General features: G+C 38.1%; 1 protein-coding gene across 10 annotated transcripts in view; it reads left to right on the top strand.

The window, feature by feature from the left end:
* Window positions 1–23559, top strand: part of EVI5 (ecotropic viral integration site 5) — a 234458-nt gene that overhangs the window by 46327 nt on the left and 164572 nt on the right. For 9 of the 10 annotated variants that reach the window (XM_070786098.1, XM_070786103.1, XM_070786100.1 and 6 more), the window contains exon 2: window positions 16438–16667. In XM_070786098.1, the coding sequence (XP_070642199.1) occupies window positions 16519–16667 (149 nt within the window). In that variant the 5' untranslated portion in view covers window positions 16438–16518. Of the gene's footprint in view, window positions 1–13273; window positions 14492–16437; window positions 16668–23559 lie in introns of those variants that run through there. The other variant, XM_070786099.1, reaches the window with a different exon arrangement.

Below are 23559 nucleotides of genomic sequence, written 5' to 3' on the forward strand. Positions count from 1 at the left end.
TTGGGTACTAGGGATATAGAGATATTCAAGACACAGTATCTTGTTTTGGGGAAGTCAAGTAGCAGTTGAAACTGAGAAAAACCTTGTTGAGAACTTACAGTTGCTCAGGCTGCACAAAAGTTAAAAATGATAGGATGTGTTGGCAAATAGAAGGGGTACTTTGCTCTGAAGTAAAAGAAAAAGATGTTTTGAGTTGAGTAGAGAAATAAGTGAGGAATTTAATTATTAGACCACTTCTGCTTCATTAAGGTAAGGCTGTTTGAGAACATCTGAAAGTTGTGGAAAGACATGAAAAAAGGGTTGTTTTTTTAATATTTATTTATTTGGCTGCACCAGGTCTTAGTTGTGGCATGTGAGATCTAGTTCCCTGAGCAGGCATAGAACCTGGGCCCCCTGCACTGGGAGTACAGTCTTAGCCACTGGACCACGCGGGAAGTCTTTTTTTTTTTTTAGGATAGGAGATTTGATTAGAGGTGAGAGTTGTCAAGCATTGTCTGCATCATAAATTGGTCTTTGTTATTTTATGGAGAAATTTGTTCTAACCTAAATTTTATGTTGTTGTTTTATGTACAATATAATGCTGATATTATTTAAAATACATAAAGTATGGAAGAAAATATATCCAATATTAATAGTACTGACCTGGAAGTGTGTGTGTGTGTGTGTGTGTGTGTGTGTGTGTGTGTGACTGTGCTGCGAGGCTTGTGGAATCTTAATTCCCGAACCAGGGGTTGAATCTGGGCCCTTGGCAGTGAGGCACTGAGTTCTAACTGCTGGACCACCTGGAATTCCCTAACCTGAACCTGAAAATTTTTTAATTTTATTCTATTTGTTTGACTATACTGGATCTTCCTTGCTACACACTGGCTTTCTTTAGTTGTGGTGAGGGGAGGATACTCTAGTTGTGATGCTGGGTTTCTCATTGTAGTGGCTTCTCTTGTTGAGGATCATGGGGTCCAGAGGGTGAGAGCTTAGTAATTGTGTCACACGGACTTAGTTGCTCTATGACATGTGGAATCTCTCGGACCAGGGATTGAACCTGTGTCCCCTGCATTGGTCAGTTGATTCTTAACCACTGGATCATCAAGGAAGTCCTAACCTGAATTTTTAAGATAACTTTTTTTCAGACATAATTCACATCCTATATAATTCACCCATTTAAAATATGTAATTGACTGGTTTTTAGTATATTCACAGGCATGTGCAACCATCATCATAGACAATTTTAGAACACTTTCATCACTGCAGAAAGAAACCTAGTGCCCTTTAGCCATCACGTCCTGTTCCTACATCCTCCCCAGTCCTATGTAATCATTAATCAGCTTTTTGTCTCTAAGTAATGCCTATTCCAGACATCTCTTGTAAATGGAATCATTATATGTGGTATTTTGTGGTGGGTTTCTTTTACTTAGTATAACGTTTTCAAGATTAATTTATGTTGTAGACTGTAGCTAGTTCATTCTGTTTTTAGCTGTGACCTATTTTTTTAAATGTAAATTTAATTAAAACTGCTTATACCATTGAACTAAACTTTTTTGGATATTCTTACTGAAAAATTTCTTTCAGTAAAATAGAATAGGTTTCTATTCTAATCACTTGTCTTAATTAAAATATAAATATTTATAACTATATCTTCAACTTAATTATATCCTGTATTACTCAAAAAACAAGATTTCTATTTCAAGAGAATAGCCTACTTGTTAAACAAAAGGCTTCCTTGAATATCTTACTTCTTGGCATTGCTTTAACATATGATCAAAATGCTATTTTAATAGCAGTGAAAAAATAACATGATTTAAAAGCATTTGACTCTGAGCTGCAAGTCAAGTGATACATTTTCTAACTTAATTAAATGCTGTCCTTTTAGGCCTTTGGAGCATTAATTTTATTTTCTGGTTCTGCTATTTACTTATATTTTCCTAGTATACTAACTTTGTTTTTTCTCAATTACATGTATCCTCCATCCTCTCAAAAGCAAAAACAAGTGCAGTATGATGTCTCTACTAATGCAACTTCCTGGCTTTAAGTTTTGTTAAATATTTTACTTTTATTTTGTGATTTATAGCTGTGTATCAAGCCACCATAAAACTTAGTGACTTAAAATAATCATCTTAGTATATCTGTAGATTCTTTGAATCAGAAATTTGGACAGAGTTTTATGAGGAGAGCTTGTCTCTGCTTCATGATGCTTTTGAAGCTGAGAAATGGAGACCTTTCATCTAAGGCCTTGAGTTATTTGATAGTGTATCTATGCTCATGTCTGGTGGTTGATGATGGGACCTCAGAGAGGCTGTTAGCCAGAATACATACCTACACTTGGCCTTCCATGTGGTCTCTGTGTGGACTAGTTTAGGCTTCTTAACAGCATGGTGCCTGGGTTCCAAGAGTGAGCCTCAGTAATGATGTTCAGTGTACACTGTTGGTTGAGGTAGTCAGACAGGTCTGCTCAGGTTAAAGACACAAGACAGAGACTCTCCCACTCAATGGGAAGATAGCAGATAAGCAATGTGGCCATCTTATGGATTGAATTGTGCCTCTCCCTCCTCTGCCCCATTAACTCAGAATGCAGTCTTGTTTGGAAATAGGTTTGTTGTATATATAATTAGAGGAGAATGCCATAGAATATTGGAGGCTAAATTGAAATGCTTGAAGTACTGCAACTACAAGCCAGGAAATGACAAGGATTGTTGCCAAACCACCAGAAACTAGGAAGGGACATGGAAGCGTTCTCCCTGTAGATTTTAGAGGGAGAATAACCTTCCTGATGCCTCGGTTTTGGATTTTTAGCCTTCAGGACAGTGAGACAACAAATGTCTGTTGCTCTAAGCCACGCAGTTTGTGGTACTTTGTTAAGGAAGCCCTAGAAAACTAATGCAGGACATCTTTAAAAAACACAGTCTGCTATAGTTTTGTAAGATAGCTTTTTTCTCTTCATTTGTATTTGGCAGTGATTTTGCCCATCTACACTTTTATGTTAATATATCCAACGGAAACTTAACAGGAGGGGCTATTTTAACAGTCATCAGCCTAGTTTATCTGTTAACATTTTTCGTTGAATGAGTACAAAACATAAAAGATTGTCAGTGTATATAGCTGCAAAAAGAAGTTGGAATGGGACTTAGATTCATTGAAATGTAATGCTAATAAAAATTTATTAGGGGAATATTCATTTTGAGTGCCTACTATTCACATAGTTTTGTTCCTTTTTTGTTTTTGAATTGAAGTATAGTTGATTTACTGTATGTATATTGTTTTACATGTACAGCATAGTGATTCAATATTTTTGCAGACTATACTCCATTATAGGTTATTACAAGATAATAGGTATAATTACCTGTGCTATACAGTATATCCTTGTTGCTTATCTATTTTATATGTAGTATTGATAGTTTGTATATTGGATGTTAATCTGGTACCCTTAATTTGTCCTCCCCTTCTTTCTCCCTTTTGGTGACTACAAGTTTGTTTTCTATATCTGTGAGTCTGTTTCTATTTTGCAAATATATTCATTTGTATTATTTTTTAGATTCCACATATAAAGGATAAATATAGTATTTGTCTTTCTCCGACTGATTTCATTAAGCATAATATTCTGTATGTACATCCACGTTTCTACAAATGGCAGTATTTAATTTGTTTTTAATCCTTAGTGGAAACAGTGTCAGACTTTATTTTTTTGGGCTCCAGAATCACTGCAGATGGTGACTGCAGCCATGAAATTAAAAGACGCTTACTCCTTGGAAGGAAAGTTATGACCAACCTAGATAGCACATTAAAAAGCTGAGACATTACTTTGCCAACAAAGGTTTGTCTAGTCAAGGCTATGGTTTTTCCTGTGGTCACATATGGATATGAGAGTTGGACTGTGAAGAAGGCTGAGCACCAAAGAATTGATGCTTTTGAACTGTGGTGTTGGAGAAGACTCTTGAGAGTCCCTTGGACTGCAAGGATATCCAACCAGTCCATTGTGAAGGAGATCAACCCTGGGATTTCTTTGGAAGGAATGATGCTAAAGCTGAAACTCCAGTACTTTGGCCACCTCATGGGAAGAGTTGACTCATTGGAAAAGACTCTGATGCTGGGAGGGATTGGGGGCAGGAGGAGAAGGGGACGACAGAGGATGAGATGGCTGGATGGCATCACTGACTCGATGGACGTGAGTCTGGGTGAACTCCGGGAGTTGGTGATGGACAGGGAGGCCTGGCATGCTGCGATTCATGGGGTCACAAAGAGTCGGACACGACTGAGCGACTGAACTGAACTGAATAGTCCATTTCCCACACCCCTTCCTCCCCCACACCCCCATACATCTTCTTAATCCAGTCATCTGTTGATGGGCACTTGGGTTGCTTCCATCTGTTGGCTGTTGTAAATAGTGCTGCTGTGAACCCTGGGTTGATGTATCTTTTCGAATTATGTGTTTTTTGTTTTTTTAAGATACTGAGTTGGCAAAAGAATTGGGTCAGGTTTTTCCGTAACATCTTATAGAAAAACCCAAATGAACTTTTTGGCCAATTCAGTATATACCTAGGAGTGGAATTGCTGGATCATATGGTAGTTCAACATTCAACAACTCAAACATTCAAAAAAGTAAGACCTTGGCATCCAGTCCTATCACTTCATGGCAAATAGATGGGCAAACAGTGGAAACAGTGACAAACTATTTCCTTGGGCTCCAAAATCACCGCACATGTTGACTGCAGCCATGAAATTAAAAGACACTTGCTCCTTGAAAAAAAAGCTATGACTAACCAAGCCAGCATATTAAAAAGCAGAGACACTACTTAGCCGACAAAGTAATGCAGAGACATTACTATGCCAGCATTGTCAAAGCTTTGGTTTTTCCAGTAGTCATGTATGGATGTGAGAGTTGGACCATAAAGAAAGCTGAGTGCTGAAGAATTGGTGCTTTTGAACTGTGGTGTTGGGGAGGACTCTTGAGAGTCCCTTGGACTGCAAGGAGATCAAACCAGTCAATCCTAAAAGAAATCAGTCCTGAATATTCATTGGAAGAACTGATGCTGAAGCTGAAACTCCAATACTTTGGCCACCTGATGTGACTCATTAGAGTTAACTCACAGGAGCCGACTCATTAGAAAAGACCCTGATGCTGGGAAAGGTTGAGGGCAGGAGGAGAAGGAGATGACAGAGGATGAGATGGTTGGATGGCATCACTGATTCAATGGACAGGAGTTTTAGCAAGCTCCAGGAGTTGGTGATGGACAGGGAATCCTGACATGCTGCAGTCCCCGGTGTTGCAAAGAGTCAGACATGACTGAGTGACTGAACTGAGCTGAACTGACTTGTATCACTGATTCTGTTCATCATGCCCATTGTCTTGCCGTTCACACTGTTTGCACTGTTTGCTGAACCCAGGATAGGCAAGGCTCGAGCTAAGAGGCTGAAAGGAGACTCGAGGAGCTATAGGAACTGCAGACACATTTATTCTGTCCTGGCTACCACGGCAGCCATAATACAGCCTCTCTCCTGGCTGACGCAGTAGCTGTAGCAGCAGTGACAATATAACCATAGCGTAGCCATGACATAGCCATAACATAATCTCATATAACATAACCATGAGGCTGCTCGAATGTAACCCCAGTGCAGTAGCAGCAGTCATGGCTTTCATGGTGAAGCTCATACAAGTGTACTGCACAAAGTAGCTTGTGACCAAGTGAGCACCTTGTGATGCACATGGGCAGTCTACAAATGATCTCAGCTGTTACATGGTCTATTCACAAAACATGGGGTGAGAAAGCCTGAGCATGCCCTCTTGGCCAATTTACTTTCTCTCCACTTTCTACCTCTATGGGATCTTTCACCTCACATTCTATGCGCAGTGCATCTTTAGTGATATTCCCTTGGTGAGTAGCACTGACGCTTGGATTTACATCTTGTAACGGCAGTGGCTACAACAGCAGTTACATACCCAATACATATCAATGCCAGGTATCACCTAGCACTCATGTTCCAGTCCTTGCCTTCAGGGGGCTAGACGAGCCACCCTCCATGTGTGGAGTGCCTTTATCTTCCATGGCCAAGTCCAGTCCACCATCTGTCCTTGTGAGATTGCAGGAGAGCCTCCGCAGGGGAAGCTCCACTCCTGCCAGGTTTATTATTAAGGACCCGCAAAACCTCCTACAGGTGCTGGGGCCCACCCCTTCAAGGTTGAGGCATTCCCAGGCCACCCTACCTGATTCCAAATGCTCTCACACTCTTCTAAATCTGCAGGAGAATCAGTGCGTAGTAGCACATCATACGACACAGCCTTTTACAGTGCAGTGTCCTAAATCTAGAACACAGCCTAAGTCTCTGCAGTCTAAATCTGTATCACTTGGCCGCATCACCATCAGTGTATGCACTAGGACCGGGAAACTACTCTGGCTTGTCATAAACAAGGCTGCATTCAGCACCAGTGTCAACCAGGGCCATTACTCTCTGCACATTAGCTAGTGACCAGTGACTTGCAAGTTCTACATGGGGCCACCTGTCCTTGCTTGGGTTCTTCAGGAGGGCACCCTGGTCTGAGCCATATTCAGAGCCGGAAAAGGGCATCGTCTAAAGGAATGTCCTAGGGCACCGTATAATCTTTTAGCTGAGCTGTCCATTTCTTGCTCTGGGTTCTTCCCAAACATGGTATACTGCTGCTCTGGTCTCAGTTACTTCCATAGCTCTAGGAGCAGAGCTTTGGGCTGTTCATCAGTTTTATTTCTGTCAACTGCTGCCAGCAAATCAACCCACACTTGCATTCTCTTCACCAGGATGGGGCCTTTACCAGCTTGGGTCCCCTTCGGGATCTTCACATGTCTAGTCCCCTTTGGCCTGCTGCTGCCCCTCAATTTTCTCCCAAACTAGCCACCATCAAGGTCACCTCATAGATGGGGTGCCCCACATAGGGTGCTAGGATAGCAGTCAGGGGTCCAAAAAAGGTAGATGGTGCGTTGTTCAAAATGTCTTCTCAAACGCCGCCAGTAAAACGCTCGTCATTTGGCCTTGGGTGTTTGGGTTGAATATTGACTGCTTCATGCCCAGTTCTCTCACTACTTGGGTCAACGTGGCATAGGTATGCCATTTACTCACAGTATCTGGGAGCTCTCCCGCGTTTGACCGCACAGTGTAGATGACGGCGTTAATCCAGTCCATGAGGGTGTGCGTTTGTTTAGGCGCCCCTTGCATTAATTGCCTAGCATTCTGCTAGGCAGAATGAAACCTTTGTTTCAATGAGGGGGTGAGTGGTTATAGATGTCAGCCATTCTATTTCATCCCCAGAACACAGGATACCATCCACCCCTGTGTCTCAGAGTCACAGGAGCCAAGTTGCCATGGTTTCCCTTGCTTTTGCTGAAATTGTGTACCCAAGTCTGCCAACTCCGCCTGAGTATATGGTTGATAACGTTGTGAACTCAGTCACATTGGGGGCCGTTGAAGATGTCCCCCTGAGCCACAGGCTGCTCAGGCTTCAGTTTCTGCTGTACAACAGGCCTCACTGCCAAGTGAGGACCTGCAGTCTCACAGCGTTCATCATCATCATCATCCTCAGTCTCATGTTCATCATCACCGTCACTTACCGCTTCGTCGTCAGAGATGCTGGGTTCTTCAGGGCCATGGGGTTCTTGCTCTAATGCCAGTATGTGTTGCTCTAGTTCTTGTAAGCATCTCTACACATTACGCACTAGTGTAGCATCAGTGAGGGCGTTATCCATATTTGCCCTCAGTGCAGTCAGGAAAATCTACTTCATGGTGCCAGTGGCAGTCCATGCCACTTTGTTTGGCAAATGGGACCTCACTGCCCATAATGCCTTTTCAGTGCTATCTGGTGAACCATACGTTGCCTCCCAGTCTTCCACCAGACTCCATGCTGAGAGAGTCATGGCCATGTGGTACCACATGCTATATGGTGGCCACTGGCTTCCTCCATCCAGTGGCGCCTTAGGCTCCCCTACCTGCTGGTATCCTGCTGACCTTCTGGGAGCCTCAGGGTCCTCTGCCTGCTGGATATCCTGCCAACTGTGCCAATTGTATCACTGATCCTGTTCGTGACGCCAGTTGTCTTGCTGTTCCTACTGTTCGCTGAACCCAGGGTAGGCAAGGCACAAACTAAGAGGCTGGAAGGAGACTCAAGGAGCCATAGGAACTGCAGACACGTTTATTCTCTCCTGACTGCCACAGCAGCCATAACACAACCTCTTCCCTGGCTGACACAGCAGCCTCTCTCCTGGCTGAGCAGCAGCCATAGCAGAAGTCACAATATAACCATAATGTAGCCATGACATAGCCATAACATAATCTCATATAACATAACCATGAGGCTGCTCCAGTGTAGCCCCAATGCAACAGCAGCCATGGCTTTCATGGTGAAGCTCATACAGGCGTACTGCACAAAGCAGCTTGTGACCAAGTGAGTACCTCATGATGTGCATGCGCAGTGCAACAAATGATCTCAGCTGTTCCGTAGTCTGTTCACAAAATGTGGGGCCAGAGAGCCTGAACATGGCATCTTGGCCAATTTGCTCTCTCCCCACAGTACTTCCCAAGTGGTTGCACCAATTTACATTCTGACCAACAGTGTACTAGGGTTTCCTTTTCTCCACAACCTCTCCAGCATTTGTTATTTGTGGACTTAAAAAAAAATTAACTCAATTATCTAAATAATATAAAAAAAAATTATTTTGGCCAAGCTGCATGGCACATGGGCTCTTTGTTCTCCATTCAGGGATTGAACCTGCACCCCTGCGCTGGGCATGGGGAATCTTAACTGTTGGACTGCCAGGGAAGTCCCTGCTTGTAGATTTTTTGATGATATGTCTCATTGAGGTTTTGATTTGGGTTTCCCTAGTAATTAATGATGCTGATCATCTTATGTGCTTGTTAGCCATCTTTATGACTTCTTTGGAGAAATGTCTAATCAGATTTTTGGCCCACTTCTTGACTGGGTTCTATTTGTTTTTGTTGGGCAGGCATGGAGTTGTATGAGTTATTTGTGTATTTTGGATATTAACCTGTTGTTGGTCACATCAGTTGCAAATATTTTCTCCCATTCCATGGGTTGGCTTTTTTGTTTTCTCATTGACTTTATTTGTTTATTTTTGCTTTTATTTCTTTTGCCTTAGGAGACTGCCCCAAGAAAATATTGCTACAACTTATGTCAAAAAGTGTTCTGCCTTTGTTTCTTCTAGAAGTTTTATGGTTTCAAGTCTTCTATTTAAGTCTTTAAAGCATTTTGTGTTTATTGTTGTGTATGGTGTGAAGGAATGTTCTAAACTCATTGTTTGGCAAATAGGTGTCCGGTTTTCCCAGGACAGCTGTCCGGTTTTCCCAGGACCACTGTTGAAGAGACTGTCTTTTCTCCATTGTGTAGACTTGTGTATACTTTGTCATGAATTAATTGGCCATAGGTGTGTGGGTTTGTTTCTGGGCTCGCTCTTCTGTTCCTTTGATCTTTGTGTCTGTTTTTGTGTCAGTACCACTCTGTTTTGACTACTGTACATATAGCTTCGTTCTTGCTCATCAAGACAATTCATGAAAAGAGTAGTCTTGTTGACCTATTACATTCGTTTTGGTGACAATATGGATATATATGAAATATTATTTTTATTTCTTAAGGAACCTCTAACATCTAAGTGGTTAATAATCCAACAGTATAAAGATAATATGACACAGGTACCACAGGGTTGGAGGTTAAATTACGTGATATCAAGTATCTGAGTGTAATTTACTAAGCACTTAGTAAATATTAACTGTTATTACTTTGCTAATGAATGCTAAAGTATTCAATTGTCTCTCAGTATCTGCAGGGGATTGATTCCAGGACCCCATGGATACCAAAATTTGGGTATCAGTGACACAGTATTTGCATATAACCTACACATATCTCTGAATACTTTAAATCATATCTAGGTAACTTATAATACCTAATAAAATGTAAATGATGTGTACATGTAGTTATCAATGAATGCAAATTCAGTTTTTCGCTTTTTGTAACTTTTTTGGAATTTTTTTTCCCCTTCTATATTTTCTATCCTTGGTTAGTTGAATTGGTGGAAGTGGGACCAGCATTTATAGAGTACTGACCCTAAGAATGAAAAGTACCATAGAAATGGAGAGAAAAGTAAGAACACAGTTACAAACACCTTAAAGAATGAATACTGTTTGGAAATAGTATTTCTCAAAATATGTTTGCCTATAATGGTGAAAAAAAGGATTTATGGACAGTTAAGATTGGAAAGTACATTCCTTTACCTTCTGTCTTGACAGTAATATAGTAATATAATTTCTACCTGTACAATAATACAGTTCAGTCTGTGAGAAGTTGAATAATTTAAAAAAAAATGTCACCTAATCTATAGGACCTCTTTAAGCAATATGGTTCACCACTGCTTGGAAAATCTCTTCCTAAATAAAGCATCTCGAAATGCAAAAATCTTTTTAAATGCAAAATTGTATTTCCAAGAAGGTAAGGGAAATACCCCAGAGGAAAAACAGTCAGAAACTGGAAACCAGATGGCCTTCAAACCCACCTATGTATTGTATAAATTATTTACTTTTTTGAATAATCAATAAAAAGCTGGAGTAGCTGTGTTAATTTCAGACAAAGCAGACTTGAGAAGGAAAGTTTTCAGACATTATGTATTGATAAAGAGGTTAAGTCTCCAAAAAGGCATAGTTCATGAGGCAAAAGCTGATAGAATTTCAAGGAGAAATAGACACATTCACCATTATGGGTGGAGTCTTAAGCACCTGTTTTTCAGTAATATAGATACAGCAGGTAGAAACTCAGTAAGGATACAGGTGAACAATACCATCAGTCAACTGTATTTAATGATGTTTATCTGATAACCACGGAGTATATGTTCTTTTCTGGCGTCCATGTATCAGTCATCAGGATGCACTATATTCTGGGTCATATGGTTCATGTGCTCTCAGACCACAATGGAATTAAGTTAGAAATAATAGAAAGATAGCTGGAAAATGAAAATATTTAGAGATTAAAAAACACATTTCTAAATAACACATGGATCCAAAAAAAAAGTCCAAAGAAAAATTTTAAATATTTTCAACTGAAGCAAAATGAAAAGTAGCAGAAGCAGTATTAGAGGTTAGTTTAGAGCATTTGAATGTATTTTAAAACAGAAGAGAGATGCAAAATGAGTAGTCTAATCTTCCAGCTTAGAGAATCAGAGAAAAAGAGGGATATAAACCTTAAGCAAGTGGAAGAAAAGAAATTAAAATTAGAGCATGAGTAAGTAAAACTGAAAACAGGAAGACAGAGAAAAATCAACAAAACTATTAATAAAAGTTGGTTCTTTGAAAAGATTGATAAACTTCTAGCCAGGCTAACAAAAACCAAAAGACAGAAAGACACAAATTACTAATAAAAGGAATGAAAGATGTAAATATCTTTTTTTAATTTAATTGTGATAAACTCCTGACCCTTGAACAACATGGTAGTTAAGGGCACTGACCCTCGTACAGTTGAAAATCCATGTATGACTACCATTCAACCTCTGTATTCATGGTTCTGCATCCTTGGATTTAGACAACCACAGATCTTGTGGTACTGGGTAGTACATACTTGTTGCAAAAAACCTGCATATAAGTGGATCCACTCCCTGGTGGCTCAGATGGTAAAGAATCTGCCTGCAGTGCAGGAGACTGGAGTTTAATCCCTGAGTCAGGAAGATTCCCTAGAGAAGGAAATGGCAACCCACTCCAGTATTCTTGCCTGGAGAATTTCATGGACAGAAGAACCTGGTGGGCCAGAGTCCATGGCGTCGCAGGGTCACACACGACTGAGCAACTAACACAGACACACACGGTGCAAACCCGCGTTGTTCAGGGGTCAGCTGTACATAACGAAAGTTTACCATTTTAAGCATTTTTAAGTGTACAGTTCAGTGGCTTTTTAAGTGCATTCACTTTGTTATGCAACCATCATCACTATCTACTTCTAGCGAACCCATTAAACTTCCCATTTCCCACTTCCCTGGCAGCCACCATTCTGCGACCTGCCTCTGTGAATCTGACTGCTCTTTGGTACCTCTATAAGTGGAATCATAGAATATTTGTCATTTTGTGACTTGCTTATTTCACTTGGTGGGTCAGACGGTAAAGCGTCTGCCTACAATGCAGGAAACCCGGGTTCGATTCCTGGGTTGGGAGGATCCCCTGGAGAAGGAAATGGCAGCCCACTCCAGTACTCTTGCCTGGAAAATCCCATAGATGGAGGATCCTGGTAGGCTACAGTCCATGGGGTTGCAAAGAGTCAGACATGACTGAGCGATAGAACTGTTTCACTTGAAGTAATATCTTCAGGGTTCATTCATGTAGTGTATGTCAGAATTTTTTTTTTTAAGGCTGAATAATATTTCATTGCCATTTAAAAAATCCATTCCTCTGTTAATGAACATTTGAGTTGCTTCTGCCATTTGTTTTTTTTGTTTGTTTGTTTTATGAATTGATATTTCATTTCTTTCTTTCTTTTGAAAGAAATTTGCCATTTATTTCTTTAGAACACTAACTCATCAGGTCCTTTCTGAATTAGTTTGATAATTTGATATTGCTATTGGATAATGGAACATTGGGCTTCATGATTTTAATTTAGACCACCCTTGAAAATGTAGTGAGTGCTTCCTTGTGATTTATTAATAGTATAATATAAGTAATAATAAGTAATGCTTTTACAGAGTGTTGAATCATGTAAATTGGGGAGTTTTGAGGGAAATTAGATTTCCACCTGTCAATATATTGCGTTGGCCAAATTAACATCTTATGAAAACCCTGAATGAACTTTTTGGCCAACCCAATAATTCCTAACTCCTCTCCCTACTCCAATAATAGTAGGAACTTGGTAAGTGATTTCAAATGAGAGAAAGAATTTACTCTGATTTCATGAATATGTGATGAAGTTGAAGTCATGAGTTGTGTACCCAATAAGGATAGGCTTTTGAATCTGAGACCTGATTTCAGTTTCTTTCACTAGCTATGTGATCTTTGACAAATTATTTTACCTCTCCAAGTTTCCTAATCGGTGAAATATGGAAGGTAATTTTTACCTTTCAAAGTTACTTTGACTAGGTAATATGCACAAAACGTTTACCATGGTACTTGGCACACATGGCCATTGTTGGAATAGGAGAAAGATACCTATGGGTGGAAAAAGCCTCATATAATATTCTTGACTACTAAATTTAGGAAAGTCAACCTTCTGCCATTTGAATATTGCGAATAATGCTGCTATGAACTTGGGTGTATAAATATCTCATTTAGTCCCTGCTTTTAATCCTTTTGGGTACATTCCCAGAAGTGAAATTGCTGTATTATATAACAATTCTATGTTCACTTTTTTGAGGAATCATCATACTCGTTTCTGGGCGTCCCAGGTGACTGTGGTAAAGAACCCGCCTGCCGATGCAGGAGACACAGGAGATGCGCGTTTGATCTCTGGGTTGGGAAGATACCCTGGAGGAGAACCTGGCAGCCCACTCTAGTATTCTTCCCTGAAGAATTCCGTGGACAGAAGAGCCTAGTGGGCTACAGTCCATGGGGTCACAAAGAGTCAGACATGACTTAGCAACTGAGCAAAACAAACAGAGTATTTTCATTGCCATGAAAGTCCTTTGTTCTCTGCCTGTTTGTCCCTTCTCTTGCCCAACTCCTGATCTTTTTATTGTCTCCCCAGTTTTTTCTTTTCCAGAATGTTATGTAGTTGGAATTAGAGATTATGTAAAACTTTTCGGATTGACTAAGTCCTTTTAAAATTGAGATATAATTCACATACCATAGAATTCTCTTCTTTAAAGTGTTCAGTGGCATTTAGTGTATTCACAAGTTGTATAACTGTCACTGCAGTCCAATCCCAGAGCATTTTCATCACTCTGGGAAGAACTGTACCCATTAGTAGTGATTTTCCATACCCCCTCCTTCAGTCTCTCCAGGTCACTAAACTACTTTCTCTCTCTAGGTTTGCTTCATTTATGTAAGTGGAATCATACGCTGTGTGGCCTTTTGTGCCTGATTACTAAGCCTTTTTAATGATGGCTTTAATCTTTTCAAAGTATGTTCATGTTTGAAAATAAATGCATAACACCTCTGTGAGGTAGACAGGAACTTTGTGACAAACTTTGTGACATAGTTGCATTGTCAGATTTATTGTGTCTTCATGACACAGTTTAACATAAGATGAAGATGAGGGAAAGAGGTTGGGAGGTGGCAGGGTAGAGATTTGGAAAAGTAGAGTTAAAGAAAAAATAAGACATGATGATATATGAAAAATAACTCAGTCCTGTGGGATTTCTACAACCATGAGTATTAAACATTATTAAAGTGGAACTGCAGTTAGATTTAAGAATTTAAAATGCTAAAGATGGGTTGTTGAGCCTTCAGTAGTTACAGACTGAATTTCATTTCATCAAGGTTGAAAGGATATCAAGATTGTGTTCTTGGTTATTCCAAACTCTTTAAATGGAAGCCTGTTGCTACAGTATGTAGAGGGGTATGATAAATTTATTTTTTAAAATAAATTAAAACAAATAATACATGTCTTTTGCCTTTGCCACAGTTAGCTGGAGTAGAGAACTTTTATATAAGGGAAGTGTAAAGCTTTCTTTAAGAATTATTTCCATATGTATTTTAAAATTGAAGTATAGTTGACTTATAGTATTTCAGGTGTATGTAAAAGTGATCCAGTTATATATATATTCTTTTTCAGATTCTTTTCTGAAAGATATTATTATAAGATATTGAATATAGTTCACTGTGCTGCTATACAGTAGGTCCTTGTTGTAAGTATTAATTCTTGAATGTTAATTATATTTTAAATTAATAGTGAAGGATAACATTTTTCTGTAAATTTTACATCTTAGGTTTTCTGTTTTACAATATAGTGTGCTTTGAGGATGCAAATTAGTGCTGTCCTCACAATTGAATTTGTATTTGTAACTATGTAGAAAAGATCAATAGAATAACAAACCACAAGAGGCTGTCTTGTTGACTGCCAGGGCTCTTACCATTTCCTGGTACAGAGGAAGTTCTGGCTAAATTATTTGGTTCCTATATGATCTTTTACCCTAATAAACTGTGTTGCAAGTCTATTCATTGGTGAGGACTGTTCGTTTTCCTGGAAGCCCTGAGATCTGCTCCATACTTCTTTTCCTTGATTCCACTCCTTCATCATGCTTGTCTTTCTTGGGGATTCTTCCCTCAACAATAAGAACTCCCTCATCCCATTCCATGGGAAGTAAGTTCTAAAATAGAAAAGTTATTGGAAATGAAAATTAGAGGTAGGTCATGTATCTGTTGATGAGGTGAGAAGGCAAGACTGGGGCAACCTATGAGGAGGGAGTAGTATCTGCTAAGATAGTCTAGGTGGCCTTTTTATTTGTGTATATATATATATATATATGTTGATGTTTTAATTTGTGTGTGTTTAAATTGCTATATGAAACCAAGGTTAGCTGAGAACGTCTACATAGAAAGTAGTTTGTAGTCTTTTGGTCATTTACCTTTTGTGTAAAATTTCAGATTTGTATGCACATCTGCTTAAGACACTGGCATGATTTATGAAGCATATATCAGTTATATAGTTATATAGTTCATTGAATCTTGCAGATGGAAAGGTTTTAGGATTTGAAAGGATTTTCTGGTCCTGGTTGCCCACTTAAAGCAGAAATTCATCTTCAGTCAACTGTTAACTTTTGACTCTTAGAATGTCTACTCTTTCTAGGCATCCTATTCTATTTCTGACTAGTTCTGTTTGAAAATTGTATCCTGAAACTCTCTTACTCTGTTAACTCAAAACATTTATCATAATTTTGTTCTTCTAGAACTAAATCCTCTTCTAAGAAAACACTCAGTAGTTTGAAGGTTTATTATGGATCTCATTTAATCTTATTTATGCTAAGCCTAGTTTTTGTTGAATTGTTGATCATGTTATAGGATTTCCCTGTCCTAATCACCTAATGGACATGTTTTGGTTCCTTGGCTTTCAACTGTTTTTGACTACAACCCAAATGAAGAAGGTATTTCATATTCCAACTCAACATACCCACACATACCTGCATGAAGTATGTAGTTTTAATACGTATATGTAACTGAGGCAGAAATTTTGTGACAACATATCTTTACACTGACACTTTCTGCTCCTTTTCATTTTTAAAAAATGCTGGTGTTATCTATTAAATTTATTTTATCACTCCCTGGTGGATTTCAGCCTGTAGTTTGGAAATCACTGTTGTAATTTGTGCGTGCTACAGAACTGAAATATGGAGTTTCCAAAAGCTGTATGTTAGAACAGTCATTGCTAAAGCAGGTGTTACCTTTATTAACTCAAAGAGAATATTCTGATTGCTGGTTTTCAAATAGGACTAATGAGAATTATCAAGTTCTTGGTAATGCATAAAATAAAACTGAAATATATGTAACTTTTATTTTTGTACTTAGGTGGCGACAGACAAGGTTGCAGAAAAGTTGAGTTCTACTCTCTCATGGGTGAAGAACACAGTGTCACATACAGTCAGCCAGATGGCCAGTCAGGTGGCAAGTCCATCTGCTTCCTTACACACTACATCCTCGTCTACCACACTGTCAACACCAGCCCTTTCACCATCCTCACCGTCACAGTTGAGTCCAGACGACTTAGAACTCCTGGCTAAACTGGAGGAACAAAATAGGTAAGTGAGGTTGCTTGGGTTGTCTTTCTTTAATTGTCATATGCACTTAACCATTCATATATGTATGCATGCCATAATCAAAATTTTAAATATTTGTCCGTATTAAGAATGTGTAGGGGAGTTCCCTGGAGAAGGCAATGGCACCCCATCCCAGTACTCTTGCCTGGAAAATCCCTAAGAGTCGGACACGACTGAGCGACTTCACTTTGACTTTTCACTTTCATGCATTGGAGAAGGAAATGGCAACCCACTCCAGTGTTCGTGCCTGGAGAATCCCAGGGGCTGAGGAGCCTGGTGGGCTGTCTATGGGGTCGCACAGAGTCGGACACGACTGAAGTGACTTAGCTTAGCAGGGGAGTTCCCTGATAGCATAGGGTTAGCATTCTGGGGTTTTACTGCCATGGCCTTAGTTCATTCCCTGATCAGGAAACTGAAATCATGCAAGCCATGTCGAGGGGCCAAAAAAAAGTTTAGTTTTTTAAAAAAAATCAGAGTTAATTAACAGAAGTTTTCAAGTATTTTTTTTGGAGGAGTTGGTCTTAAAACTAAAATTGGACTAAATTTTTCTTCAGACTTGGATAGCTGTAGACTTGTTTACTTAATGTAGCAAATTGTCTAAATTCTTCCTGAATGGTTCTTTAGGGCATCAGCTACAAAAAGAGTTACTGAAAGAGCACCCTTTTATGTTCAGTCAAAATAAGGATAATTACAGAGATAATTTCTAACAGCTCTTTTGATTGTGATTGACATAATAAAGTACACATACTTAAGGTATACAATTTGATAAGTTTAGACATAAGTATATACCTGTGAAATTATCACCAAAATCAGGAAAATGAACATATCTGTTATCTGCCTTTGTATCTCCAGATAGCCACTGATCTGCTTTTGGTCATTGTAGATTGGTTTGCATTTTCTACAGTTTTATAGAAATCGAATCATACAGTATATACTCTTTTTTAATGGGTTATTTCATTAATCTCAAAATGAATTGTTTTGAGATTCATTTGTGTTTAATACATATGAATGGTTCATTTCTTTTTATTGCTTAGTAGTATTCTACTGCAGTACTCTTGCCTGGAAAATCCCATGGACAGAGGAGCCTGGTAGGTTGCGGTCTGTGGGGTTGCTTCTCGGACACGACTAAGCGTCTTCACTTTCAATTTTCACTTTCATGCATTGGAGAAGGAAATGGCAACCCACTCCAGTGTTCTTGACTGGAGAATCCCAGGGACAGGGGAGCCTGGTGGGCTGCTGTCCATGGGGTCGCACAGAGTCAGACATGACTGAAGTGACTTAGCAGCAGCAGCAGCATCAGTATTCCATTGTATGGATATATCACAGCTTACCTACTCACCTGTTGTGAAGTGCTATAAACTTTTGTGTACAAACCTTTGTATCAATTTATGCTTTCATTTCTCCTGGGTAAATACCTAGGAATAGAATGGCTGGTTTATATGGTAGAACTATATTTAATTGTCAAGCTGTTTTCCAAAGGGCCTATAGTTTTCACATTCTCATCATCAGTGTATGAACATTGCTGCTTTTCTGCAGCCTTACCAACATTTGGTATAGTCAGTCCTTTTAATTTTAGCTGTTCTTACAGGTATTTGTATCTTTTGGTTTTAATTGCATTTCCCTGTTGGTGTTGAGCCCTTTTTAATGTGCTAATTTGCCATTGATAAATCATCTTTGATTAAATGTCTGTTCCAGATTTTGCACATTAAAAAAAATTAGGTTGTTTGCTTTCTTACTGTGTTTTAAGAGTTTTTTATGTAGTTTGGGTATAAGTCCTTTGTCTGTATATATGCTTTTCAAATATTTTTTCACAATCTGTGGCTTATTCTCTTAGCAGTATCTTTTGAAGAGCAAAAGTTTTAGATTGTGATTAAGTCAATTTGAAATTGTTCTTTTATGGACTGTGCTTTTGATAACTCAGGGTCACACAGATAGAATTCTGTGTTAAGTTTTAAGTTTTACATTTACCATAGTCCACTTTGAGTTAATTTTTTTTTTGTATGAAACAAAGGATAAATCAAAGTTGTTTTTGAGTATGCATGTTTGTTTTTGTATCTGTTGAAAAGACTGTCCTTTTTCCTCTTAATTACTTGTGCACTTTTGTCAAAAATCAGTTGTCTGCGTATGTATGTTTCTTGGCTCTTTTCTGTTCCATTACTATATTTTTCTACTTTAATGGTAATACGACACTATTGAATATTATAGCTTTATAATAAGTCTTGAAATCAGATAGTGTTAATCATCTTTGTTCTTTTGACTGTTTTTGCTCCTTATCATACCTTTGTGAATTTTACGTCAAGTAATTTGTATAAAAACACTTGCTGAGATTTTGATCAGAATAGTGTTGAATTCCTAACAATGGTGCCTTCCACCCATGAACACATTATATTTTTCTTTTACTTATTATTTGTGCATGGTATTGTTTTTGTAAATTTAATTTCTGATTGTTCATTGTCAGCATATAGAAATACAATCTTTTTTCTTTTATCATTCGTGTATTGTGTTGCCTTGATAAATTCACTTGTTCTGGTACATTTTTTTTTTTTAGATTCCATTAGATTTTCTATATAGATGAGCATGTGGTCCATGAATAAAAGCACATTTGCATCTTTACAATATGGATACCTTTTATAGCTTTTTCTTGCCTTATTGCAACTGGTTAGTACTTCCAGTACAAATTTGAATACACATAATGAACAGATAGCCTTGTCATTTTCTCAATCTTAACAGGAAAGTTTAAAATTAAAATTATTTTAATTAAAAATTAAAAGACACTTGCTCCTTGGCAGAAAAGCTATGACCAACCTAGACAGTATATTAAAAAGCAGAGACATTACTTTGCCAACAAGATCCGTCTAGTCAAAGGTATGGTTTTTCCATTAGTCATGTATGGACGTGAGAGTTGGACTATAAAGAAAGCTGAGCATCAAAGAATTGGTACTTTTGAACCGTGGTGTTAGAAGACTCTTGAGAGTCCCTTGGACAGCAAGGAGATCCAACCTGTCTATCCTAAAGGAAATCAGTCTTGAATATTCATTGGAAGGGCTGATGCTGAAGCTGAAGCTCCAGTAGTTTGGCCACCTATGTGAAGAACTGACTCATTGGAAAAGACCCTGATGCTGGGAAAGATTGAGGGCAGGAGGAGAAGGGGACGACAGAGGATGAGATGTTTGGATGGCATCACCGACTCGATGGACATGAGTTTGAGCAAGCTCCGGGAGTTGGTGATAGACAGGGAAGCCTGGCGTGCTGCAGTCCCTGGGGTTGCAGAGTCGGACACAACTGAGCGACTGAACTGAACTGAAGGGGAAAGCATTAAAAATGAGTAAATTGTAGGTTTCTATAGATGACTTTTTATCAGGTTGAAGAACTTCTGTTTCTCATTTGTTAAGAATTTATAAGAAATAGATGTTTCATTATGTCAAATGCTTTTCCTGAATCTATCGAAATGATCAATTGTTTTCCTCTTTTAATTTGACAGATTACTTTTTTTTTTAAGTTAAACCCCACTTAGTCATTATATATTGTCTTTATAGGATATTGTTGGATTTGATGAGCTAAAATATTGTTTGGAATTTTTGCATCTGTGTTCAGGAGGAAGCTCAGTCTGTAGTTGTTATCTAAAGTCTTTGGGTTTTGTTTGTAATGTCTTAGGTCCTTGTAATATTTTTGTTATCTTTCCTCTTTTCTCATGAAGTGTTTAATGCCATACATTTCTCCTGAAGCTCTGCTTTTGCAGGATCCCTTTAAGTTTTATAGTCCTGAGTATAGTCTGTTTTGATATATGTTTTATGTGCACTTGGAAAGATTGTATATTCATCTGTTATTTGGTGGCATATTCTATAAATGTTAATTGGTTCAAATTGATGGTGTTGTTCAAGTCTACCATATCTTTTCTGATTTTCTGTTTACTTGTTGTATCAGATATTGAGAGAAGGGTATTGAAACCTCAAACTATAATTGTGATTTATTTCTCTTTAAATTTTATCAGTCTTTGTTTCATATAATATGAAGTTATATTGTTGTATATATAAACATTTAGAATTGTTACAACTTGTTGTCAAAATGCCTTCATTATTCCTAGTAATATTGTTTGCTTTAGAAATCTACTTTATCTCATATAGTCATTGTAACTTTTGAATAGTGTTAGAAGTTTATATACTTTTCTGTTTTTTACTTTTATTCTGTTTTTATCTTTACAGTTTGTCAGATAGACAATATATAGTGGCTCTTGCTTCTTAAAATAGTCTGACAGTCTTTACCTTTTAATTATGGTATTAGATCACTTTTAAAACAACTGTGACATAATTTTATTTCTTGCTTACATTTATGTTCATCTCAAAATTTAGGCTGAGTACATTTTTATTGCACACTTCTTAATTTATGGACCAGTGACCAGCCTCTCTGCAGGATAAACCAGACTCATGTCAAATGGGAAATGGATATAGAGGAAATATATCTTAAAACATCTAGTAGGGAGTGATATACATAACTTCAACTTACATTTTATTGGCCAAAGCAAATCATATACTTAATCCTTATGGAGTAAAACTGGGATTAGAATCTTCTTGCAGGGCTGGGTCTAGGAAAATTTATACTAATTATTGTTTCAGAACCCTTTGCCAATATTCTTATTGTATTGCTCTTGTGCTTTTAATTATTCACTTACCATGAAAATCCACCCTTTTAAAGTGTACAGTTCAGTAGTTTTTAGTGTACTCACAGAGTTGTGTAAATATTACCATTATCCAATTTCAGAATGTTTTTATGACTCCCAAAAGAAAGGTTGTATCCATTAGTCTCCCCTTTTCACCCTTCTTCCTGGTAACCACTAATCTACTGTCTCCATGGATTTGCTTATTCAGGCTATTTCATTGGTAGTCTTTTGTGACTAGCTTCTTTTACTGAACACAGTGTTTTCCAGATTTTGAGTAAAATAGATCGTTTACATTTAATGTAATTATTGATATGGTTATGTTTATGTTCGTCATCTTATTTTTACTGTTCTTTATCTTAGTATTTCTGCCTTTTGACTGAATGAAATATTGTTTATGATTCTATTTTATCTTTTGTTAATTTATTATTTATAACTGTTATTTTGCTGGAGTCATAGTGTATATCCTTAACTTACATACTCTACCTTCAAGAGATCTCATACCACTTCACATGTAGTATAAAAACTGAGAATAGTACATTTCCATTTCTCCTCTCTGGTCCTTTGTGCTAGTTTTGTCATGCATTTTGCTTTTGTATATTTTTTTTTGTTAAAAATTATTTATTTCTAAACTTTTGACTGCACTGGGTCTTCATTGTTGCATGCAAGCTTTCTCTAGTTGTGGCAAGCAGAGGGTACTCTCTTTTGGTGCGTGGGCTTCTCATTGCAGTGGCTTCTCTTGTTTTGTGAAGGAGATGATAACCCACTCTAATATTCTTGCCTGGAGAATTCCATGGACAGAGGAGCCTGGCAGGCTATATATAGTCCATGGGGTTGGAAAGAGTTGGACATGATTGAGCAATTATCACTCACACTCACTCACTCTTGTTTTGGAGCACAGGCTCTAGGGCATGCGTGTTTAATGATTGGAGTGTGCAGGCTATAGAGTGCAGGCTCAGTAATTGTGAGGCACAGGCTTAGTTGCCCTGAAGCGTGTGGTATCTTTCTAGACCAGGGTTTGAACTGGTGTCCCTTCTGTTGTAGGGAAGATTCTTAACCACTGGACCACCAGGGAAAGCCACTTTTGTGTATGTTTTAAACCCCATGCTACATTGTTGTTTTTGCTTCAACAGTCATTTACCTTTTAATGAGATTGATAAGGAGAAAAATAAGGAAATAAGGGAAAAATTCATATTTTTCTATATAAATTTATGTTTGCCTATATAGCTTCCATTTCTGGTGTTTTTTGGTTCTTTCTTTTTAGCTCCAGATTTCAAACTGATAGAATTTTCCTTCTGCACAGAGGACTTCCTTGAATGTTTCATGTAGTGTGGGCTGTTCCTATTTGTCTGAGTCTTCATTTTGCCTCTGATTTTTAAAAATATTTTTTCTGAGTAAAAGACTTTAGGTTGACAGGGTTTTTTTGTTTGTTTTTTTTCCTTCAGTACTGTAATAAGGTGTCATTGACATCACTTTTGCAGTGTTTACATCAGGAAATCGGATGCAATCCTTATCTTTGTTTCTGTGTGGATAATGTGTCTTTTTTCCCTTCTGTCTCCTTTTAAGATTTTTTCTTTATTCCTGGTTTTAAGTAATTTGATTCTAAAGTGCCTAATTGTAGTTTTCTTCCTATTTCTTACTTGTGAGCTTTGTTGAATTTCTTGTAGACTTACAGTTTTCCTCAAATTTGAAAACTTTTCAATCATTTCTTCAAATTTTTAAAATTCTTTTCTTTCCTCCTCCTCAGTGGCTAATTACACAGATATTAGGCCACTTGAAATTGTTCCATAGCTCATTAATATTGTGTTCATTTTTTGGAAAATTTTTATTGCTTTGTATTCAGGTTCTGGACACTGTGATCTGCCATGTCTGATTTGCCATTCATTCTGTCCGGTGTGTTTTTCATCTCCCGTTTTTCATCTCTAGAAGGTGGAGCTGAGTGGTGTTTGTATGTCTCTACTTAAGTTTTGAACATACAGAAATACAGATTTAATACCTTTTAATGGCCTTATCTGGTAGTTCTAACATTTCTATCAATATCATTTTCAGTTCAGTTCAGTTTAGTCATTCAGTCGTGTCCGACTCTTTGCGACCCCATGGACTGCAGCACGCCAGGCCTCCCTGTCCATCACCAACTCCCGGAGTCTACCCAAATTCGTGTCCATTGAGTCGGTGATGCCATCCAACCATCTCATCCTCAGTTTGCTTTTGATTAATTGT

This window comes from Bos indicus, chromosome 3 (assembly GCF_029378745.1).
Source record: "Bos indicus isolate NIAB-ARS_2022 breed Sahiwal x Tharparkar chromosome 3, NIAB-ARS_B.indTharparkar_mat_pri_1.0, whole genome shotgun sequence".
Taxonomy (NCBI): domain Eukaryota; kingdom Metazoa; phylum Chordata; class Mammalia; order Artiodactyla; family Bovidae; genus Bos; species Bos indicus.